This window comes from Pteronotus mesoamericanus, unplaced genomic scaffold (genome assembly GCF_021234165.1).
Source record: "Pteronotus mesoamericanus isolate MK-2021 breed Mesoamerican mustached bat unplaced genomic scaffold, CSHL_Meso_final scaffold_118, whole genome shotgun sequence".
Lineage (NCBI taxonomy): Eukaryota > Metazoa > Chordata > Mammalia > Chiroptera > Mormoopidae > Pteronotus > Pteronotus mesoamericanus.
In genome coordinates, this window is record NW_026555301.1 from 1,424,020 (window position 1) to 1,447,393 (window position 23,374).

The 23,374-nt window shown below is 43.5% G+C and overlaps 1 protein-coding gene and 1 pseudogene across 1 annotated transcript in view; both read right to left on the reverse strand.

Moving 5' to 3' along the window:
• The window catches only part of LOC129081778 (acetyl-coenzyme A synthetase 2-like, mitochondrial), a 59,813-nt gene that overhangs the window by 12,096 nt on the left and 24,343 nt on the right, over positions 1–23,374 (reverse strand). Inside the window, exons 3-6 of the mRNA XM_054587443.1 lie at positions 17,123–17,322; positions 8,790–8,965; positions 8,242–8,394; positions 1,168–1,315 (exon numbers count right to left, since the gene is read on the reverse strand). Of these exons, the coding sequence (XP_054443418.1) occupies positions 1,168–1,315; positions 8,242–8,394; positions 8,790–8,965; positions 17,123–17,322 (677 nt within the window). The remainder of the gene's footprint in view (positions 1–1,167; positions 1,316–8,241; positions 8,395–8,789; positions 8,966–17,122; positions 17,323–23,374) is intronic.
• On the reverse strand, positions 20,269–22,608 carry LOC129081780 (FMR1-interacting protein NUFIP2-like; annotated as a pseudogene).

A 23,374-nucleotide genomic window follows, 5' to 3' on the forward strand; every position in this document is an offset into this window, starting at 1 on the left:
TGGGACTGGAAGGGAGACCTCTGGGAAGTGGGCCCTGTGGCAGTTGTCCCCCAGCGTACACCCATCGATAGGCTGGCCCATTTGTAAATAGCCTCTACCTGGCTCTGGACAGGTGCACCTACACAGTGTACCCTACATGATATAGTGAGGAATCGTTAAAAAGATGTTATTGTGAATTTTAAAATAAAACCCATGTAGCATTAATATAGAACTTGTGTTTAGTTGCATTTAAATGGTCTCTAAAGTGGTGACTGGTGATCCCCTGGAATACCACAGACAGGCCATGAAAGCATGTGTCCCAGGGAGCAGGGCAACTGCCCAGTATGCACTCACCTCATTTCCCATAAATCACCATTCCCACCACCCCAACTTACCACCATTGCACTAGACACGGGAATCTGCATTTCAAGAGGTTGAAGTGACCACGCCTAAGACATGGCTCTTAATCCCTAGCTATGCCCCCTTTATATCTTTCCTAAAGAGCATACAGCCTCATTGGGAAGCTAGAGAGGAACAAGGGGAGGTGACAAAGATGTTCCACACACAACTGTCAGTGCTGTGGGATGTTTGGGCGAGAGCCTTTGGGCAGGGCCAACACCATTGGATTACATTAAAAAATACTTGAGGACACTGTGCTGAGTGGGAGGAAGATGCCAAGGTGAGCAACACATGGCCAAGTCCTTCAAATGAAATCAATTCATGGAGGTAGCTCCAGGCCACGCATGACACACTCTGACAAAACAGCCCTGGAGGCACAGGTAGACAGCTGTGCATTAAGTCTTCTCCATCTGGGGGACCTGTGGAGGTTGGCAGTTGGCCTGGGCTTCAAGGAAATACTGGATCTGGTCTGGTGGCCACAGAGGTAAGAGGGACAGTGCTAAGGGAGAGGCCTGAGACAGGCAGTTTAAGTTAAAGAATGCTGGAATGGGTGGTCTTGAGATGGCTTCCACTACCAAATTAGACCTCCTTCTATTGCTCAACTGATCATATTGTGGACAAGGCCCCCAGCTCTGGCCCACCTGGCATGGCCCAAGGTTTGGCAGCTATGTGATGGGACCATGAACCACAGCCAGGCCAGAGAGCAGGCCTTTATACCACCCTCCTGTGCATCTCTCCTCCTTCCTCAAGCTCCATCCCAGGAACCCTATTTGGGTGTCCAGTCCTCACCAGCATCAGGGTAAACTGGGGTGCTCTCAAAAAGGACACTGGTTGCTCCATTGCAGAGGGGTCCATATACCACATAGCTGTGTCCAGTGATCCAGCCGATGTCGGCCACACAGCCAAAGACATCTCCTGGCTGGTAGTCAAACACAAGCTGCAGAAACAGGAGACGCTGTCAGAAGCTTATGACCCCACATTCCCACTTGTCACCTAGAATGTTCTATAACTACAAGATACAGCTGCTCCACTGGCCACCTAGAGCAGGGGAATAAGTTAAAAGACAAGAGTTACTGGTACAAGCACATAGTGACTCTCTCAGAGGACAGTAAAAGCAGCCAGACCTCAGAGTGTACACTGCATGATCCCCAGCTTGAGAAAGCCAATCTGCATCCAGAGGTCACACTAGAGCTGGTCTTGCTGGGGTACTGCTTTTGAGCGGCACGTCAGGGCCTTCCAGGGGCTGAAGATGCCCCATGCCCATGTGTACTCACAGGTAAAACTTTACCTAGTGGTATGTACAAGGGCATCTCTCTGAATTAAATTATGCCACACTTTTTGAAATCCTTTATAAACTGCAGAAAATTAAAATAAAAAAGACCAAGAAATCCCTCAAGCATCATTAGCTTCGAAGAGCCTGAGAGGAGAGATAGCTGTCTCCTGCATTCTTGCCAAAGGGTGCAACCTGAGCCTGATTACATCCTTGGATTTAAATGCCCTTTGCAGGAAACATGGAGGACAGAGGGTTGAACAGCCAGGTGCTGCAACGAAGTTGAAGGAAGGGGAAGGAATGGAGGGAAACCTTTAGGTTAAAAAAGGTTTAAAAGATATAACAAAAAAAGTCAGTGGCAAGAGTAAGCTATAGGATCTAGGGATGCACATGCAGGTGATAACTAGAGAAAGGAAAACACAAGACACTGATGCTATACAAGTCAGGATGCGGGGTGAGGGCTGAGGGTGGATGGGCTGTGAAAGGGCTTCTGTGGGAATGATGACATTCCATTTCCTGAATGAAGTGGGTTTGCCTTATAATAATTTATTAAGCCACACATTTGATTTGGATGGTTTTCTGTATATGTTCTATTATTATGCAATACAATTTTTTCAAATCGGGGAACAAGGGGCTCCAGTCTTCTGCTGCCAGAGAAAAATGGTGGGATCCTCCAGGAGTTCCCAGACAGCAGAGTGGTGGCCTGGACATGGCTAGGTCCCCATGGAGTCGTGTCTGAGCAGGAGGTGAAGTGGGGTGGATTCTTTCAAGGAAAACTGCACTTTCACTGCCACGGTGAATCAGGACACCCACATCCCCAAAACCCCACAGCATTTTGGAGAAGCATTTTTAATACAACTCAGACCCAAAATGCCAAGTCTTTCAAGGGGCTGGAGATTTTTTTCCTTGCAGTCCTGGGGCGAGCCATTCTTCAAAAGGCTTAGCGGGAAGCTTGTGCCCTTGACCCTACTGCACACTACCAAAATCATTTCACACCCCCATCATCCCTTCAGAGTCAACTGTCCTTTTCCCTGAAGAAACCAATTCCCCTAATATCCTCTGCATGTGCATACAAACATGCATGCACATAAAGACGCATGTACATGTACATACACAGACACATGTGCACAAACTTTTATCTATAGAAGGCTCAATGTTTCTACTCCTAATACTTAAAAAAAAAAAAAATCTCAGTGTATTAGAAAAAAATTCAAAAGATTGTCCTTGTCCATCTTTTAAAATGCAAAAAAATAATCTCTCATCTAATGTTAATTTTATTCTACATTGATGGAAACAATTTGATTCATCTTGTGTCCTTCTTGGTATTTAGTCCTAGTGTTTATATTTTCCAAAGTATTTTTACTTACGTGATGTGTTTATCTTTGCAGTATCCCCACTAAGAAGAAAAGGCAGGGTTTTTTCAGATGAGAACATTAGGTCTAGACAGATTCTGTGACATGCTTAAGGTCACCCAGCAGCTAGGAGGCAACTGTTTTAATAAGGATTTGTATTAAGTGAAACATACTATGCGCTTAGTCTGGCTCTGTACCACATCTGTCTTTCTGCCTCACTTTCAACATTCTGAAGGTTGGGTGTGAGTGGCAACCAGGCGGGGGCCGCTTTGAGTGGTATCGAGGACTGTAGTCCCTAGCAAGCTGGCACTGCGTTGGGACTTAGATTTAAAAGACTCTTTGGTCCCTCGCCCATCTCCAGGTAGCATTATAAGATCGCACCACCCTGGCCCTGCGAGGCTAAAGGAAGCTGCGAAGGAGGGAGATTGGGAAACTTTAGCTGCCTTCCCTCTTGTCAGGCAGAAAAGCAACCCTATGCATGAGCCTTTACCTTTAACAATCTTTAAAAATTTTAAGAAAATATTAAAGACAATGGGCTTCAGTCACCCTATACTTTCATACTTATCACAGCCATTAAAGGAGAAATAAACCACTTCTAGCCCTGCGTGGAAGGTGTTGGCTTTTCCAGGGATTTTTCCTCCTAACTATGCCTTTTCTTCACTCAAGTTTGCTTCATTTATAAGTTTCCCTCTCTTCATTTCGTAATATACTTCTTAGGTAAATGTTAAATGATAATAAAATGATAATATAATATAATATAATAAATAATAATAAATAAAATAATATGAAAATAAATGAGTATATAAATTCATAAATATATATGAATATATATTGATATATGTACATGTATGTTTATATACATATGTGTAGAATACATAAACATATAAATATAAAAATAAATAATGAATATATAGATAATATAAATAAAAATAAAATTTATAATAATAATACATTTTATAATAAAATAAATAATCTAATTATTTAGATTTTGTAAATCTAAATAAATAAATGAAGCAGCTGGAACTCTATTACTGTTAGCCTACGAGAATGTGAATAATGATTGTAAATAATGTTCTCAATCCTATTAAGCTAACCACCATTAATATCAGTCAATTCTTTAAGGCTTGCCAGAATGTAGGCACTGAATGCCACCACTCCTCCTTACTTGCTGCAGCTATTAAAGGAGGAATTAAGAGGGTGAAGGAGAAGGGTAAGAAGGAGTAAAGGAAAGAGATATATGCCATATCCATGCGTGGCATGGGAAGGAAGGACATTAGAAGTAGAAAATGAATGAAGGAAAAGTAAGTGTAAAAGTCTTTGAAACACTGTAAAATTCTAGACCTAGAAGCTACTAGGTCCTGAGAACAATAGGGTAATTAACTCGTGAATCCTAACAGCAGGGTGCCTGCCTCTCCTACACAGTAAAAAAAAAAAAAAAAAAAAAAAAAAAAGGGGCCACTTTTAAACTCAGGTGTTTTTCAGCTGCTCCTGAGGCCTGGGCCTATAACCTCAGCCTACTTCCAAGACTGATAATGGCCCTGGTTACATAGCAAGGTCGACTAAAGAGTTTTTATACAGATGGGAAATTCAGCACAAGACAGGAATTCCTTATAATCTTATCAGTCAAGCAATTGTAGAGTGAGCTCATCATACCTTTAAGTCTCTTCTTAAACAAAAAAGGGGTAGTCAGGATTCCTCCTCTAAAAATTTACTAATGATAGCCAATGTATACCTATAAGTCTCTCTCTTTTTTTAATTTATTTTTAAATTCATTTGTCTCTGCCTCCCCCCCACCACTTTCCCTTGCCCCCTCCCCCCTTCCCTCCCTCAGCTCTTCCCCTTTGGTTTTGTCCATGAGTCCTTGCTATATGTTCCTTGACTTTCCCCTTCCCTTCCCTTTCCCTGCCCCCTCCCCCCCTTCCCTCTTGTCTCTGTTGATTTCTTTTCCTTTCAGTGTTGCTGGTCTTATTTTCCTTGCATCTTTGTATTGTTGGTCAGGTTCCGCTTATAGGTGAGATCATATGGTATTTGTCTTTCGCCCCCTGGCTTATTTCGCTCAGCATAATGCTCTCCAGTTCCATCCATGCTGTCGCGAAGTTTAGTAGTTCTTTTCTTCTTTCTGCTGCATAGTACTCCACTGTGTATATGTACCATCATTTTTTGATCCAATCATCTACTGATGGGCATTTAGGTTGCTTCCAACACTTGGCTATTGTCAATTGTGCTGCTATGAACATTGGGGTGCATAGGTTCTTTTGTATTGGCATTTTGGTGTTCTTAGGGTACAGTCCCAGCAGGGGAATCCCTGGATCAAAAGGCAGTTCCATTTTCAGCTTTTTGAGGAAATTCCACACTGCTTTCCATAGTGGCTGCACCAGTCTGCATTCCCACCAACAGTGGACTAGGGTTCCCTTTTCTCCACAGCCTCGCCAGCACCTGTTGTTTGTGGATCTGTTTATGATGGCCATTCTGACCGGTGTGAGGTGGTACCTCATGGTGGTTTTGATCTGCATTTCTCTGATGGCTAGTGCTGCTGAGCATCCTTTCAAATGCCTCTGGGCCCTCTGTATCTCCTCCTTGGAAAAGCGTCTGCCCAGGTCCTTTGCCCATTTTTTGATTGGATCGTTTGTCTTCTTGGAGTGGAGTCGAGTGAGTTCTTTATATATCTTGGAGATCAAACCTCTTATTTGTGATGATTCACTACCTACTCCAAGAGAGAAACATTTCTGCTGGAGTAAGCCCAATGAAGGGCCCTGCCCCTTGGTATTTTATCGGGACCCCCTAGGAAATGGAAACTGTGGGGGACCAGTAGAATTGCTAACCTGGGGGAGAGGGTATGCATGTGTTTCAATCCCAACAGGACCATTGTGGCTACCTGCAAAGACTGAAGCCCTACCATAGACCTCCCATCTCAACCAGTCTGGATAAACCAGGCAGACACACCACACCTAATCAGCTGTGATATGACTGGGAGAACGCCAGGATGTCCTTGTCACCCGCAAGCAGCTCACCTGTGGTCCTGGCTTCTCCAAACTGTGCATCACCCCACTACAATGGAATTCCAGTCAACACTCTTGGGCAGAAGTGCAACACAGCCTTAGAGAGGCCTTCTCATCCAATCTGCAGGGCCAAATCGACCAGCTCCAGCTTGAGCTATGTCAACAACTCCAGGACATTAAGAGACTTACTAAGCAGGAAGTTTTCCAAACCTTCATGATATTTTGCAATGCCTCAATCCTAAATCTTGGTTTGAGGGCCTAAACCCCTGTGATGGGTCATGAGCGCTGCAGGATGCTTATGGTTATTATTGTCTCCCGTGCTTTGTGATGCATTTGCAAGCTGTTCCGCCAAGATAAAATGAGGGAAAAACAAGTAGCCAGTTTTGTCAGACTCACCTCCATGTCCATTCTAATAAACAAAAAAGGGGGCAATGTAGGGGGCTGCTTTGTGTGGTATTGGGGACTGTAGTCCCACGCAAGCTGGGGTCTAGGAGAGGAACCATAAGACTTGGCCAAAACAGTGGTAATGGGGTTGAAAGGCAGGACCCGATAATAATTCCAAGGGCCCCCGGGGGAAATCAGGCCTGGAAGTAAGTTACACTCCTTGAAGCACGCTTTGTTTCTCCCTCAAGCTCTGTTAATCTTATACCAGATAACCAGTTCAAGGCTGGGAAAGAAATTTACAAAATTCCTGGACCCTGATCCAAATCCCATCTGGCACCATGTTTGCTCATCTCGGACCCAAGCAATTCGGTGTGTTCCTGCCATTGTCTTCTCTAAACATCACCTATTCTCTGAGGTAAGTTTAAGTTACTGATGTAATTAGGTTACCTATACATTCCTGCTACCTGTCCCTGGCTTGTAACCCTCTCAATAAAAGCCACTGAGCATGGGGGCTTGGGGCATTCTCTTTGAGAAAGAATCACCTTCCCCTTTCCTTGACAGGCAAACGGTGTCTGGAAGGACTCTTTCTTCCAATCCGCAGCAAACTGGGGGACTTGGCAGGCCGGAGTCCCCTACATGGGACCTGGATATTGTCACTCAGAGTCTGTGCGTATGCACTGCGTGCTGCCCAGCACCTGATCCTCATCCACTGTCATTCCTTTAAATTTGCCTCCCATGTAACCCAGCCTGGCCAGTCAGCATGTTCCATTCCCACCCCCACCCTTGACCACAGTGACTAGAATTGTAGAGGCTCTTTCTGGCACCTGGGGCAGTCAAGTTGGTAGCCTGGTTGGGAACCTGGTGGGTATAGAAAAGGGCCAAGGCGAGGAAGATACCATTACCCAGGACAGTGTCTAAGTCTGGCTTGGATGGGCCTGGGCTTTCTAGTCACCTGCCAAGACAGTTCCCTTTGCTGGTGGCCTTCTGCAACACAAGAGAGTCTGGTCCACAGATGGTATACTGAAATGCAATCCCACCTAGAAAGTGTCAGCCACTTCCCAAGGCAACCAGGGATGCCATGTTAAACTGCAATCCCTGGCCTACATTTAAATGAGTGCCACTGAGTTGAATTATTGAAATAAAAAAGTGTCACAGCGTTTGCTTTATAATTCCCAAAGATGGCCCACTGTAATACAATTCCCATGTACTAAATTTAAGTTTTTTTATAAAAGTAAATTTTTTTACTTTTAAAATATGGTCCCAATGAGCAGGGTCGAAGTCACAGTACTTTTAGGGGACCATGACAATTTATTTTCTTTTAAAATCAGAAGAAAAAAATGATCTGTGAAGTAAAAGAAAATGTTTTAAAATATAATAGTAATATATTCATCCTTATACCAACACTATTATAAAGTATAATTTTTGGAAATTTTTTTATAGAGGAAGGGTAGTCTAGGAAGGCCAAAGTGTCTAGGGCCTGAGCATCAGAATGTGGCCCTGCCAGTAAGTGCGTCAGAGCCACTGAGGGCCCGATTCCTGTAGGTCTTTGAGCCAATGGACGACACATATATAGGTGCAAAGGGCTAAAGACTAGCAGTGAGACTCAGGTTTGGGAGGGACTCTTACAACAAGGACAGAAACATGGCCCCCCTGCCAAACCACTCCACTGGGCTAGTGCCATGACTCACAGCAGCCATGCTCACGAGTGTACTGTGGGAAAACATGAGCCCTCATACCCATGGGCGCTGCTTTGCAGCAGGAGGAGTTCTAGCCCTAAATCCAGCCTCACCTGGCTGCCTGCTCAATCCCACCAGGCAGACAAGCACCTCCCACCCTCCACTCGTCACCAAGGTCGTACCCTGTGCGTCAGAGCAGCATACAACAGGTAGCCTGCCTGGGTGTGCACGAGGCCCTTGGGCATCCCGGTGCTCCCGGAGGTGTAGAGCAGAAAGAGCATGTCCTCACTGCCCATGCTCTCTGGGGCACACACAGGGTCCTCCTTAGCCATTTCCTGTAAGGGGGAAGATAAAAACAGCCCCACCCAGGGCAGTTAGCCTCTCCCTTCCTTTTGCCCTCCCTAAGAATACCTCTGCCCAGCTACTGCGAGACTCAGCAGACTGGATTAGAGCTCACTTCTCTGGCCTGCCCTAGTTCAAGTCCAGTTGCAAAGAAAACACACCATAAAAGGATGAATCCAGCCATTTCTATTACATGAACTGTTTTACTGTGTTTGTGGTATTTGAGTTCCATCTTCCCAGCCAGGGCATAAGCCTATCAAATACCACAGGGGAACTCTGGACACCTCTGGGGGTCCCACATTCAGAGCTACAATCTGACAAGACTCAGGCCCAGTTAACCCAACAATAACCTCTCCTCTTAAAACCATACAAAGTGAGGTACACTCACCTGCTCAAGTGGGACATCCAGGTGCCCCATGTGGACCTTATTGTCTGTCCTGTGAGCTACCAGGACATGCTGGATGGTTGGGCAGTGCTTCACAGCTTCATCCACTATCTTCTTCAGCTCCACCACACGTCCTCCCCGCAGTCCTTGGTTGAAGGTGATAACCACCTTACACTTTGCTAATAGAGACAATAGATGTTTCTGATCAGTGTTTTTTCCCACTGTGACCCCACAGCCCAGACTGGCAGCCACACATTCCAAGCACAGGAGTGTGATAGAGAAAGTTCAATACCGAGTAAACTTCAATGAAAAAGTGAAGGCTAAGCCTACTTTCCAATCTTTGTGCATGATACAGAAGCACCAGACCTTTTCCTAGCTCTGAGGAGGAGCAGAAAGCAACGGGAAATAAATGAAAGCTGAACTCTTCCAGCCTTCCACCATTTCTTCCTGCCTACCCCAGAGGCTTTTTCAGGTGAGAAGCCATCACATTGTCCCCAGCCAGAGCCACCGTGAAACAGAGACCAACAAAGCTGGGTAGCCAGAGACCAAACTGCCAGAGAACAGAGACACCACTCCAGGTGTATGCCAGGAGCTGTTGGCCCCTACCCTCACCTTCAGGGGAAGGCCCTGAGGCTCCACACCTGCTCTTTAATGATGCAGGCAGCTCAGCCAGGCTCAGGGCAATGCTAGGCTGACAGCAGAGCAGGGAATTAGGTACAGCACAACTAGACCTCAGGACCACAAAGGAATGATCCTCCACACTGAGTCTTAACTTGGATGAACTAGAGGAATCAGGCTACAGTGGGTATTTTTTTTTTAATCCTCACCCAAAGATATGCTTATTGGTTTTAGAGAGAGAGGGAGAGAGAGAAAGAGAGAGAAACATTGATGAGAGAGAGAAACACCTATGTGAGAGAGAAACATTGATTGGTTGCCTCCTGCATATGTCCTGGCCAGGAATCAAACCCATAGCCTAAGTACATTCCCTGGATGATGCTCCAACCTAGTCACTCAACCAAGGCTACAGTGGGTTTTTTATATGGTTCTCTAAGGAAGACCCTGGAACAAATATCCAGTGTAGCACTGGCTAGTGGGGCGCCAGGCACGTCGCTCAAAACTTTTAATTGAGGTCTTCTTTTGGAGCCACAGGAAGAAGTGCTGGGGAATTACTCCAACTCCAGCAGCCCTCAACAATTGGTTCCCAAGAGCTGGAGTATTAATACCCCAACTCTCTCACCCCTGGGTAGAGGGGTTATTCTGACACATATACTGGGTTGGCCAAAAAGTTCGTTTTTGTTTTTTTTTCCTGTAAGATGGCTCTAGTAGTGCTTACTTGTCTTTAACTTCATTCAAAACAATTTTGTTAGATTGTATTGTGACAGCTGTTGTATCAGCATGCATTTAAAAAACTTATCAAAATTGGCGAATTCTTGTGTAGCCATTTTAATATTGAAGATGGAAGAAAATACACAATATTTTTGACATATTATATTTTATTATTTCAGGAAAGGTAAAAACTCAATTGAAACATAAAAAAAGATTTGTGCAGTGTACAGAGAAGGTGCTGTGACTGATAGAATGTGTCAAAAAGGGTTTGCAAGCCTTTGTGCTAGAGATTTCTCGCTGGACGATGCTCCAGAGTTGTAGAGACCAGCTGAAGTTGATAGTGATCAAATAGAGACATTAATTGAGAACAATCAACATCACACCATGCAGGAGATAGCCGACATACTCAAAAAATATCTAAATCAATAAAGTTATTGGTGAAAATGAAAACTGTGTTTATTATTTTACAGAAAAACCATACAGACTTTTTGGCCACCCCAAGAGTTCTATCATCTTCCACTGTTTCCCTGTGGGACTGAGCTCTGCTCACCCACTGTGAAAGCTGATCTTATTTGATTCTCTTTCCCAGCCTCACTCCCACTGCCTTATAGCACTTCCCAAATGAGCCTGAACTCTCATCTCAGGATCTGCTTTTAGGGAATCCCCATTTAAGGCACAAATCTCACTGAGCTTTTCAGTTTTAAAAGCAATTTCTAGCAACATACCCACATTCTTTCTTCCTCGCAAGAGCCCTAGAAAATGAAATAGTCTTGACAGGTACCTGAGAATTCTCCAGATAGGCCTTTGCAGCTGGATGACTCACCAAAGTCATACAGGGGTCAAAGGGATAATCTAGGCTGCCAGGGGTGTCATGGACAGTGCCATCTGGCCCCACATACCGAGGGACCCTGGCCACACAGACTCTTCTCCCCAGGCCTTGACAATCAGTCACCTCGTGAAAACAAATTCTGTACGGAAGAGCCTATCAGAGACTCTCCAGGACTATGTCCCTCAGAGCTGGGACTGGTCCGGGTGAGCTCCCTGTGGAGAAGGAAGGGAGATGATGCACCAGGTGCAAAGGGACCCTTCTTAAGGAAACCCCAGGAGAAAACACTGGCCTGCCCCATCCAACATACAAGAATTGTGTTATACGGGTTTTAGTTCCTCCCCAGGCTCCCTTGGCTCATGCTTCATCCCTGGCACTCCTTTGTCCAAAGCTTCCACTTGGGTGGTTCTCAAGGGCAGGTGCATAGGTTTTGTACCTAGGAGGTATGCAGGGAGCGCATATTGCCCTGTGGTTTCCTGTTGCTAGGCAAGAAGTAACGGGTGAGTGCATAGCATCGGGACACAGGCAGAATCAGCCTGATGCTTCGTCTCAGAGGATTTGCTTTACCTTTGCGGTTTTTGAGCAAGTATCAGCATCTGTATTCGTTTTCCATGGTTCCCATAGCCAATTACTATAAACTTAGTGGCTGAGAACACTCAGTTTTTTAGCTCACAGTTTTATAGTTCAGGTGAGCTCCACAGGGTTCTGTTTTAAGAGTCTCAATGCCAAAATCAAGGCGTGACGGGGGGTGGGCTCTGAAGGCTCTCTGGAAGAATCTACTTCCAGGCTTATTTAGGGTGTTGGCAGACTCAGTTCTATGTGACTTGCAGGACTGAGGTCCCCACGTCCTTGCTGTCAGCCTGTGGTCATTCTCAGCTTCTAGAGCTACCTGCGTTCCCTGGCTTGTAACCCCTGTACCTTCAAAGGCAGCAAAAGCAGTTCAACTCCTTCTTACGCTTTGAACCCCCCCTTCTGACACGTCTTCCGCTTGCTGCCAAAGGAAGCTCTCTGCTTTTAGGGGTTTGTATTGTTAGATTAGTCCCACTGGATAGTTTCTCCACTTTCAGGTACATTACATCTATACAGCCCTTCAGCCATGTTGGGTAAAATAATCACAGGTTCTGGAGGACTAGGGAGTCCATGCAGGCCATTATTTTGTCCCAACAGTGTCTCTCAGAGCCATTCTCCTTACCCCCACCCTCCCCACCACACCTCCCTCTTTCTCCATTCCTCATATGACCTAAAGCAAGAGAGTAGATAAAGAGAAGGGGAATGTTCAGGCCAGCCCAGGGGACTAGAACTCTAGAATAGTATATACTACCTGAGGTAGCCAAAGCAGCTCATGGTGAGATCCTGGTGGCCATGCTCATGCTCCCACTCCCCTGGGGGCAGATTAAAGATAGCTGCAAATTCTTAACCTGGTTTCATACTACTTCTCATGAAGAAGTGGGATCTAGGTCTCATTCTCTTGAATTTGGAATGGTCATTGACTGTTTTGACCATGGAGTATAGCTAAAATGATGCCTTGTGTATTCTGGGCCTGGCCTTTAGTATAACTGGCGATTTCCACTTCCTTCCTTCTGGAGCCATGCACTACCATGTAACAAGTATGGCTACCTGAGGTTGCTACGCTGTGAGGAAGTATAAGTTAGTCAAGTGGAAAGTGACACACAATGAGAAAGCAATGCCTGACCAGCCCCCACCATTCAAGCCAGTCCAGTTGATATCCTAAGTACCATGGAACAGGGAAAAGCCACTTTCAATGCGCCCATCTGACTCCTGCCTCACAGAATCATGAAATACAATAATAGTATTTAGTTTAAGCTAACGTTTTAAGCACTAAGTTGTGGAATAGTTTATTAGCTACCAATACACTACTCAGCAATAATTACACAGTGATACAAAGCACTCCCTAATTGACCAAAGAGGGTACAGATACCTGTCCCAACAGAGTCCAGTCCCCAGGACCCTGACATCTAAATAGCTGGACACAGAGATTGAAAGGTACTGGGGAAGAGCCCCTGTATTGGCAAAGTTCTAGAGAAAATTTACAGGAGTGTCCCCTACTGAGACCCTGGGAGCCTCAGCTCCTGCCCTCCCTTGTTCTGGTTGTTTAACATTCCTGAGGTTCTGGGTACTGCTACAGCAGCCAACAGCTAAATCCCCATATGCTAAGTTCCCAGAATCAACTGCTGTTATCTGCTTCAAAGAATTTTAACAGAAACTCCTGGTAACTATGGGCACATCTGTAAGAGAGGAAATGAGCAGCGTCGTGTTACGATAAAAGCATGGGCTTTTGTGGCAGAATGCCTGCATTCAAACCCTGGCTCTGTCACTAATGATTCGACCTTGAGCAAATTACTTAGCCTCTCTGTGCCTCAGTTTCCTTGTCTTTAAAAAGTGAATAATAACCTTCCACTAAAGAAAATTCCAGGACCAGATAGCATCACTGGTGAATTCTACCAAACATTTAAAGACAAATGAACATCAATCCTTGCCAAACTTCAAAAAAACTCATAGAGGAGGAAACACTTCCTAATTCATTCTATTTGATCAGCACAGCATGGTATCTATATGATCCCAAAGCCAGACAAACACCTCACAAGAAAACTACACACCAATATCCCGTATGAACTCTCATGCAAAAATGCTCCACACAAGCCCTGGACAAGTGGCTCAGTTTGTTAGAGTGTCATCCTGTGCACCAAAACGTTGTGGGTTCAATTCCTGGTCAAGGCACATACCTAGGTTATGGGTTTGATCCCCAGTCAGGGCATGTGTGGGAGGCAACCAATTGATGTTTCTCTCTCTTAACGTTTATGTTTCTCTCTCTCTCTTTCTCCCTCTTCCTCGCTTTCTAAAATCAATAAACACATCCTTGGGTGAGGATTTTTTAAGAAATGCTCAACACAAATCCTAAAAAACTGTCCTGCAGCATAGGATTATACGTCATAATGAAGTGGGATTTACTCCTAGAACGCAAAGATGGGTCAACATATGAAAATCAATCAATGTAACATACCACACTAATTGAATGAAGGACGAAAACCACATCACCACTGATGCAGAAAGAGCACTTAACAGAACCCAACACTCTTTCATAACAAAAACACTTAATAAATGAGGAATAGAAGGGAACTTCTTTAACCTGATATAGGGCATCTATGAAAACCCACAGATAGTACCATATTCAATGGTGAAAGACTGAAAGCTTTTCCCCCTAAGTTCAAGAACAAAATAAGGACACCCACTTTCACTACTGTCATTCAACACACTAATAGAAGTTCTAACCAGAGGAACCAGGAAAAAGGAAAAAAAGGAAGGAAGGAAGGAGGAAAACATCCAAATCATAAAAGAAGAAGTAAAACTACCTCTATTCACAGTTACGTGATCTTAAATGTAGAAAATCCTAAGGAATCCACAAAAAAACTACTAAAGCTAATAAACAAATTCTGCAAATTTGCAGGATACAAAATCAACACACAAAAATCAATTCTATTCCTATACACTAGCAATGAATAATCCAAAAAAGAAACTAAAACAATTTCGTTTGCAAAAGCTTCAATAGAATAGAATAAATCTAACCAAGGAGATATAAGACTTGTACACTGAAAACTATAAAACATTTCTAAAAGAAATTAAAGAGGACATAAGTAAATGGAAAGGCTTCCCCTGTTCATGGATTGGAAGATTTAATATTGTCAATACACGAATAATTTTCAAACCGTTAAACAGATTCAGTGCAATTGCCGTCAAAAGCCCAACAGTCCTCTTTGCAGAAATGGAAAAGTTGATTCTAAAATGCATATGAAAATGCAAGAGACCCATAACAGCCAAAGCAATCTTTAAAAAGGAGCACAAAGTTGGAAGACTCACACTTTCTAATTTCAAAACTTACTACAAAGTTACAGTATCAAAACAGTTGGGTAATGGCATAAGGACAGACATTTAGATCAACAGATTAGAATAAAGAATTTAGGAATAAGCCCTTACAAATATGGTCAAATGACTTTTGACTAGGCTGCCAAGGCCATTCAATTGGGCGGCGGGGGAGGAGGGGAGTTTTTTCAACATATGGTGCTTATATCATTGGATACCCACAGACCAAAGAATAAGTTGAACCATTGCTTTACACAAAATTAACTTCAAATGGGTCAAAGACCCAAATGTAAGAGAAGAAAAAACTATAAATCTCTCGGAACAAAACATAAAGGCAAATCTTCATGACATTGGGTTGGCAATGGATTCTTTAAAAAATAAAACAAAAGCACAAACAACAGAAGAAAAAATTGATGACTTGGATTTCATTACAATTTAAAACTTTTGTATATCAAAGGACCCTACCTAAAGAGTGAAAAGACAACTCACAGAATGGAAGAGGATAACTGCAAATTATATATCTATAAAAGCCTAGTATTCAGCATATATAGAGAGCTCTTACAACTCTACGACAAAACAACCACCCAATTAAAACATGCGCAAAAGACTTTGTTTCAAGGAAGACATAGAAATGGACAACAAGCACATGCTCAGTGATATTGGCCATTCAGAAAATGCAGATCAAAATCACAAGGAGATAGCATTTCATTTCTATTAGAATTGCTATAACTTTTTTTTAAAAAAAAGGGAAATAACAAATGTTGGTGAGAATATGGGGAAATTGCAACCCTCATATATTGCTGGTCAGCTCCTTTGGTAAACAATTTTGCAGTTCCTCAATAAGTTAAACATGGAATTACCATTTAAGCCAGCAATTCCACATCTAGGTATATACTTAAAAAATTAAAAGCAAGTGTTCTTGTATACAAACATTCATACCTCTATTCATTATAGCCAAAAAGTGTAAACAACTCAAATGTCCATCAACAGATGCATGGATAAACAAAATGTAGTATATCCATAGAGTGAAATATTATTCAGCTACAAAAAATGAAGTACTGATACACCCCCCAACATGGATGAACCTTGAAAAAATTATGCTTAGTGAAAGAAGCCAAACACAAAAGGCCACATACTGTGAGTTCATTTATATGAAATATCCAGAATAGGCAAATTATAGAAACAGAAAACAGATTAGTGGTTGCCAGAGGCTGGAGGGAGGGGGGAAATGGGGAATCTATGCTTAATGGATATGAGGAATGCATTTGGAGTGAGGAAAATGTTCTGGAATAGACAGGGATGATGGTTGCACAACACTGTGAATATACTTAATACCACAGAATTGTACATTTTAAAATGGTCATAATTATAATAAAAAAGGGAGAAATAATAAGAATATTGTTTCATACAATATTTATGAGGACTACATTAGTTAAATTGAAGTCAACGACCTTTGTAAACTGCTTAGAAACTTCCTGGCACATAGAAAGTGCTACAGAGTTTAGAGAAGAAGTGGCAGCACCAATCCTTGGAAGTGGAGGCAGAGAATCTTGAAAGGGAGTCAAAAGGCTTACCAGACTTTTCTAAAGAGGATGGTCAGCCAAAGTCTGAGAACTCCAAACTTTAGCTCTGTTTATTACTCATAAGCAAGTCTTCCATGAGGCACAAAGAACTCCAATGGTCCCCAGAATTTGGCACCCTCCTTGGGGAGCCAGCTAAAGGACTCTCTCTAGAATCTCATTGGAGAAGGGTTCTGACAACATGAACGTGGCACACTATTGTAACACTGGGCTCTCTGATGCCAAGAAAAGGAAGGGGATGATATTGTTCTGCACACTGTCCAGAAAATTCTGACCCACCGGTAGACAGAAAGCCTAAAGATGCATCACAAGCTCCCATACCTGACTCTAGGCCCCGAGAGATGGTCCCCCATCATTCTTCACAATGGAAGACTTCCGTCCAGCTATTGGTCTGTAGGACATTCCCTGTACAGCCCCAGCCTCATCTCACCCTACCTGTTTCTTCCCTTCTCTTCTGGAGCCACACCAGCCTACTCCACGCCCTCACACACTCAGCTCCTCTTGTCATTCAGCTGATATCTGTGCTGTTCCCTCCACCGGGTTAAATACAGCAAACGTGGATCTCAGCTCATAGAACGAATGCTCATTCGGTGACGTGCCTATCCCTGGTAGTGCCTGTCATTTGTCTGTGTGACCTTTATTAATGTCTATCTGTACTCAAAGTCCAAGGAACAAGGACTAGGGGACTCCGGTTCCTCCGTTCCTTCCCCTGTCCAGATGCTCACCATCATTGATCCTTCCAGCCAAGGACTCTGCACTGAAGCCAGCAAAGATGACTGTGTGGATAGCTCCAATCCTGGCACAGGCAAGCATTGCAGCCACAGCCATTGGGGACACAGACATGTAGATGGCCACACGGTCCCCTCGACAAACTCCATGCCTCTTCAATGTGTTGGCCAGGCGGCATGTGGTCTCCAACAGTTCCCTGTAGCACAGAGAAGAGAAGGCTATCAGACATGGAGGAGGCCCAAAACTCAGAAATATTTGGAGTGGAATGATTCTTCAAGTACTATATACCTAGCCAGTGGCTGGAGGATAGCAGATAATTAAATACTTATTGCATGGTAAGGTCTATTCCAGAAAAACAATGTTTTTAACTTCGTAGACTGGTATTGACAAAGACTCATTGCCACACTGCTGAGGTAAAATGACTGTCCTTGCATCCATTTAGAGGATGGCTTCTCAAAGGCTGCAAGTGTCCAAATCCTACATTGTCATATCCCTGAGACTTCTCACAATGTTCACCTCCGAAAAAAAAGATGTCATAAGACAGACAGTTAGTGGGCAAAAGCAAGGCCCAGATTTCTGAATCAACACAAGCCATGGCACCAAGCAAGGCTCTTGCCAGACAGGGACCCAAGCTCATGCAGCAGACCCCAACTCTGTGAACCCACAATGAGTCAGGAAAGAAGACAGGCTGCAGGACAGTAACACTCCATGCAGCTCCGAGGCAGAGTTGGTGGGTAGCGAGAGAATCCCTTTTCTCTTTATGCTAACTGCTCAAAGGGTGCATGGGATGGAGACAGACTGTGCCAAGGGCCCACTATCCCACAGCTCTTCCCTCCTGCACATGACTCCACCCTCTACTCTCCAGCTTATGTCAAGATTCAGCCTGTCAATAAGAACCCTGTGTCTCCCTGAATAACCTGATTGGCTTGGGGGTTATCATATGACCAAACTCGGCCCTTTAGGAGTCTATGGCAGTCAACTCCAGGAGCTGCCCTCGGGTTTGGAGTAGAGCAGGAAGTGGAAAAAAGCAGCTGGAAGAGGGGAAGTGAGCTGCAGGCTCCTTTCAACCCTGTTCCAGTACCTGGTCTAGCTGAATCTGGCTTTCTAAAATAACCATTTTCTCATTTTTGCTGTACATGGTTTGATTTTAACTTATTAGTTAATAAAAAGAACTAACACAGAAGGACAGAATAAGGAGAAACCAAGGCCCTCCTCTTGTTACCAGTTTGTGCCACTACATTAGTAAACCTGTAAACTTCTATTACTTTCTTTCTTTCATGCTTGTTAACAAGTCTGCATTCACACTTAAAAACAAAAACTAACAAAAGAAAAAGGAAAAAAAAATACTATTCAGTACAGGAGATTAAATAACCACATACAGTCTCTTGAAATAAATTTGGTTCCTTAAGAAGACTAATTACTCTTTTTGGCCAGGACTTCTGGCCAAGATGGAGGTGTGGGTAGATACACTTTGCCTCCTCGCACAACCAAAAGAAGAACAACAACAAATTTAAAAACAAAAAATAACCAGAACTGCCACAAAATCAAACTTTAGGGAGGTCTGACAACCTAGGAGCTAAGGAAGAACATTCATCCAGACCAGTGGGAGGGGCAGAGGCAGGCAGCTGGGGTGGAGAGGGTGTGTGGCAAGGTGGTGGCTGGAGGACTAGGCGTGAGGCTGTGGCTAGCAGACCAAGTGGTTCCACATTTGTTAGCAGATAAACCAGAGGAACAGCTGGGGAGAGAGACGAACTGCGCAATCCAGGGTCCAGTGCAGGAAAAGAAACCTCAAAACCTCTGGAGTGTCACAACTCAGTGACCTGGGTTGCCCTGCCCTGGCGAATACCTAAGGCTCTGCCCCTTCCAACGCAATGGGCGCGAGACAAAGAAATATGGCCCAAATGAAAGAACAGATCAAAGCTCCAGAAATAGAACTAAGCGATGACCAGATAGCCAACCTATCAGATGCACAATTCAAAACATCGGTAATCTGGATGCCCGCTGAATTGGTTGAGTATGGTCACAAAATGGAGGAAAAAGTGAAGGCTACGCAAAATGAAATAAAGAAAAATATACGGGGGAACAACAGTAAAGGGAAGGAAACTGGGACTCAAATCAACAATTTGGGGCAGAAAGAAGAGATAAACATTCAATCAGAACAGAATGAAGAAACAAGAATTCAGAAAAATGAGGAGAGGCTTAGGAGCCTCTGGGGCAACTTTAAATGATCCAACATCCAAATAATAGGGGCGCCAGAAGGAGAAGAGCAAGAGCAAGAAATTGAAAACTTATTTGAAAAAATAATGAAGGAGAACTTCCCCAATCTAGCCCAGGAAATACACTTCCAGGGGATCCAGGAAGCTCAGAGAGTCCCAAAAAGGTTGGACCCTAGGAAGCACACACCAAGGCACATCATAATTAAGTTACCCAAGATTAGAGATGAGGCGAGAATCTTAAAAGCAGCAAGAGAAAAGGAGACAGTTACCAACAAAGGAGTTCCCATAAAACTATCAGCTGATTTCTCAGAAGAAACCTTGAAGGCAAGAAGGGGCGGGAAAGAAGTATTCAAAGTCATGAAAAGCAAGAACCTACATGCAAGATTACTCTATCCAGCAAAGCTATCATTTAGAATGGAAGGGCAGATAATGTGCTTCCCAGATAAGGTCAAGTTAAAGGAGTTCGTCATCACCAAGGCCTTATTATATGAAATGTTAAAGGGACTTAACTAAGAAAAAGAAGAACAAAAACTATGAACAGTAAAATAGAGGGGAGGAGGAGCGATGAGACTGGGGGAAAAGGTACAGGGAACAAACAGTATAAATCGTAGGTACAGAATAGGCAGGGGGAGGTTAAGAAGAGTATAGGAAACGGAGAAGCCAAATAACTCATATGTACAACCCATGGGTAAGGACTAATGGGGGGGGGGTGCTGGGGGGTGGAGTGGTGGAAGGGAATAAAGAGAAGAAAAATAATGGGTCAACTGTAATAGCATAATCAATAAAACATATATATAAAAGAAGTCTACTTTCTGTTGTCTTTTAAAAAATAAATATATATATATACAACATAACTATAACTATATATATACGTATATTTCTATGTATTATTCTATGATTTTATTTATGGTTCCTCTACTGTGTTGAAGATTTAGGAGCATAAAAGCATTGTGTGCCCCACTGAACAGGGGCTCTAATACAACAGAAAGGTTACAAGTGGCAGTCTTGTCCTTCATTGATCTGAACTATCTGTGGCTTCATTGTAAGTGATTATGCTTTTGGAATCTTACTTCTGCAAATTCCAAACAGAATCCATTTCTTTAGTGTGATACAAAATAGCAGCCCACAGGTCAAAAGGACCAAAGCTATCATTCCTTTCTAGACCTCTCTGGTATCCCTGTTCTTTGGTGGAGCCTAACAAAGTGTTTGCAGGAGATGCCAGAGGATTTTGATTTTCTATCTAGTAGTTTTTTAAGAGAAACACTAAAGTACCTTGACTACTGGTGTCTGCTTTTTTGCAGATTACTTATATTACTGGGTTCCAAGGATAAGGCACCACGCTCACTAGTAGCTGCAGGTTTTAGAATGCTACCCAAAACCTGAGGACTAGTCCATTTTTCCAGCTCACAAGCACTGGGGACACGGGATGCTCAGATATTGAGGGGATTATTTCAGCACTCAGTGAAACCAAAGAGGCAAGACTTCCCCTTGAAATGTCACTTGCATCACTTTATGATCTGATGACTTCCCAATGCCAGTTTCAAGCCAGCACTGGACTCATTTTTAAATGATAAACCCCAGTAATTCTGGAGGGTATCCCCCAGGTTTTGCTGATGTGTCTTAAGAGTGTAGATTCACTTGGCCAGTGCTCAACAACATGGTTTGCATATTTGAAAGGTAGATAAAAAGGTTAAACTTAATTTGTTCAACAGCTGCTGAAGGGAAGACTCTTGTCCCAAAGAACAATCAGTCCCAGAAGAGATGAGTGTTAGGGTCTTAGCAGCAGTAGTTATTAGCCACAGTAGTTCGTAGCAGCTGAGCCCCTGGAGAATACACACTTGGATCAGTACCCACTATAAGAAGCCCAAAAGTTGGCTGAAGTAACACATTTCAGCTCGAACACAGGGACCCGGTGTTAAATAGGGTCTGAATATAGGATCTGAGTTTTCCCAGTAGATAATGAAGAGGATAAAGATGAAAATGGTGACACAGAATAGTTCTGAAGTTTTGTTTTGTTTTGTTTCTGAGGGGTTTTTTTTTTTTTTTGGTTGTTTTTGAGGTTTTTCTTAACTTTGTTTTTGTGGCTGCCTAACTTACTTTAGGAACTATTTTAGCACTGTCATTGTCCACTGGAAAAATGGGGAAGTTTAAATAGGGTCCAAGAGTCCTCTTTGGAGGCAATAACAGAGGCATACTTTCCTTTGAGCCAATCATCAAACCTCTGGTTTAATATATCAGCTTTAATATCAGAGCTTTTCTGCAGTATATCACCCACAGCAGGCTTTCCTCAGTTTGTTCTCCAGGCCCATTTTCATGCTTTTAAATGAGCTTTGAACCACTTACTTGGTTTCCCTTTTGTTCACTGTAGTCAGGCTTGACTTTTAAGTCCCTGATTCAAGGTTGAGACATTGGTCTCTTGTTGCATTATTTTGTGCTACACTAATAAATTAAGGTTTTCACAACCCTTGGCACCACTGTGCCTAGCTTTCCTTTTTTAAGGAGTGGCATATCCACTCCCAGATCCACCACCTATTTATCTTCTGCTTTGCCCATATAACCATTAGTAATATAGCCAGAATTATTCGTTACAACACCATCTGGAATTGCTACAGTATCACTCTTATCTACAGACTGGTTCCAGATTTATTTTCGTAAGACTTTCCATTCTTTCTGTCCATATTGTTTTTCTGAATTAAATTCTTGGTTTCAATTCCTGCTTTCCAAAGGTGCTGGCTTTTAAAGTCTGCTTCAGATTAGTGTCTACAACATGTAGATTGCCACTGAGGACCCTGGAAATAGGGTTGGTAGCTTCATCAGAACCCAGGTTCTTTAAAGATATTTCTCTTTCTTCAGCATTACCATTTAGTTCACCATAGCCTTTTTTCTTCTTCAATGTTTCCTGGTGCTGCTGGAGGGCATTTCTGCTCATGTTTCAGTGGCTTTGGCCGGGCCTTGGAGCTGCCCTTGGCTCCATGCTGCAGGTATTGGTGAGGTTGCTGGTAATGGTGGTGGTGATAGTGGTTGTGGCTGTGGTTGCAGAAATAATAATGGTGGTGGTGGCGCAGCTGCTGCTGTTGCCAGGCAGGTGGTAGTGGCTGTGATGGTGCTGAGGCCATGGCTGGCCAAGCTTCTCCTCCATTGAAAGCAGATGATAAGGAAGGGGAAGGGTCAAATCAATGAACATGTATGAAGGACACATGGACGAAGCCAAGGTGAAAAAGAAAAGGAAAAAAAAGCAGATGGGACCTCCTTGCTGAGGCTGCAGTTTGCAGCACCAACAGGATCCCAGCTTGACTTTCTTGTCTTCTCTTTATCCTCTAACACATCTCCTGACAAGAGCTGGCTGAACAAGTCAGGAAAGGGTGGAAATTCTAGGAGGAACTAAGCCTGCAGGCAAGAACCAGATTAAAACAAACAAACAAACAAACAAACAAACAACAAAAAACCCAAGAGCACAGCTAAAAAAATCAGTCTGTGCTGGAAGGATCCAAAATGGCACTGGCAACCCTTTCCAAGTGACCCTTTGACAAACTTTCCTTCATCAGCATGCTAAAAACCACACCCAGGGGTCAAGATTTAACAGTAATGAGATGCAATTTATGGTCAGGCATGTTCTCAGCACGTTTAGAAACTGTGATGCTCCTCTGCAACTCCTAGATCTCCATCTTTTCCTTGGAAATCCTTACCCCTAAACTCACCTACCTGCCACTAACCCTTTAAGACTCTTCTAATTTCTTCAAATTGGAGTAAAGGTGTCTTTAGAGCATAAGCTTGCCCATTTCCATGCCTTGATTGAAGAATAAAGTTTCTTCTCTTCGTTACTGAATAGTTTTATTCTATTGGTGCGAGCAACATTGGGCAGGAAGACCTTATTTTGGGGTCTCTGACACATAAGGTTTTGGTGACACTCTGTGGTTGGGAAAGGCCACGGGTGGGACAGCACCCCTGTCCTCTGCAATGCTCCAAGAGGCCCTAATGGGGCAGCGACAGCTCCTGCAGGCCAGCAGGTCAGGCCCTCCTTTAAGCTCTGCA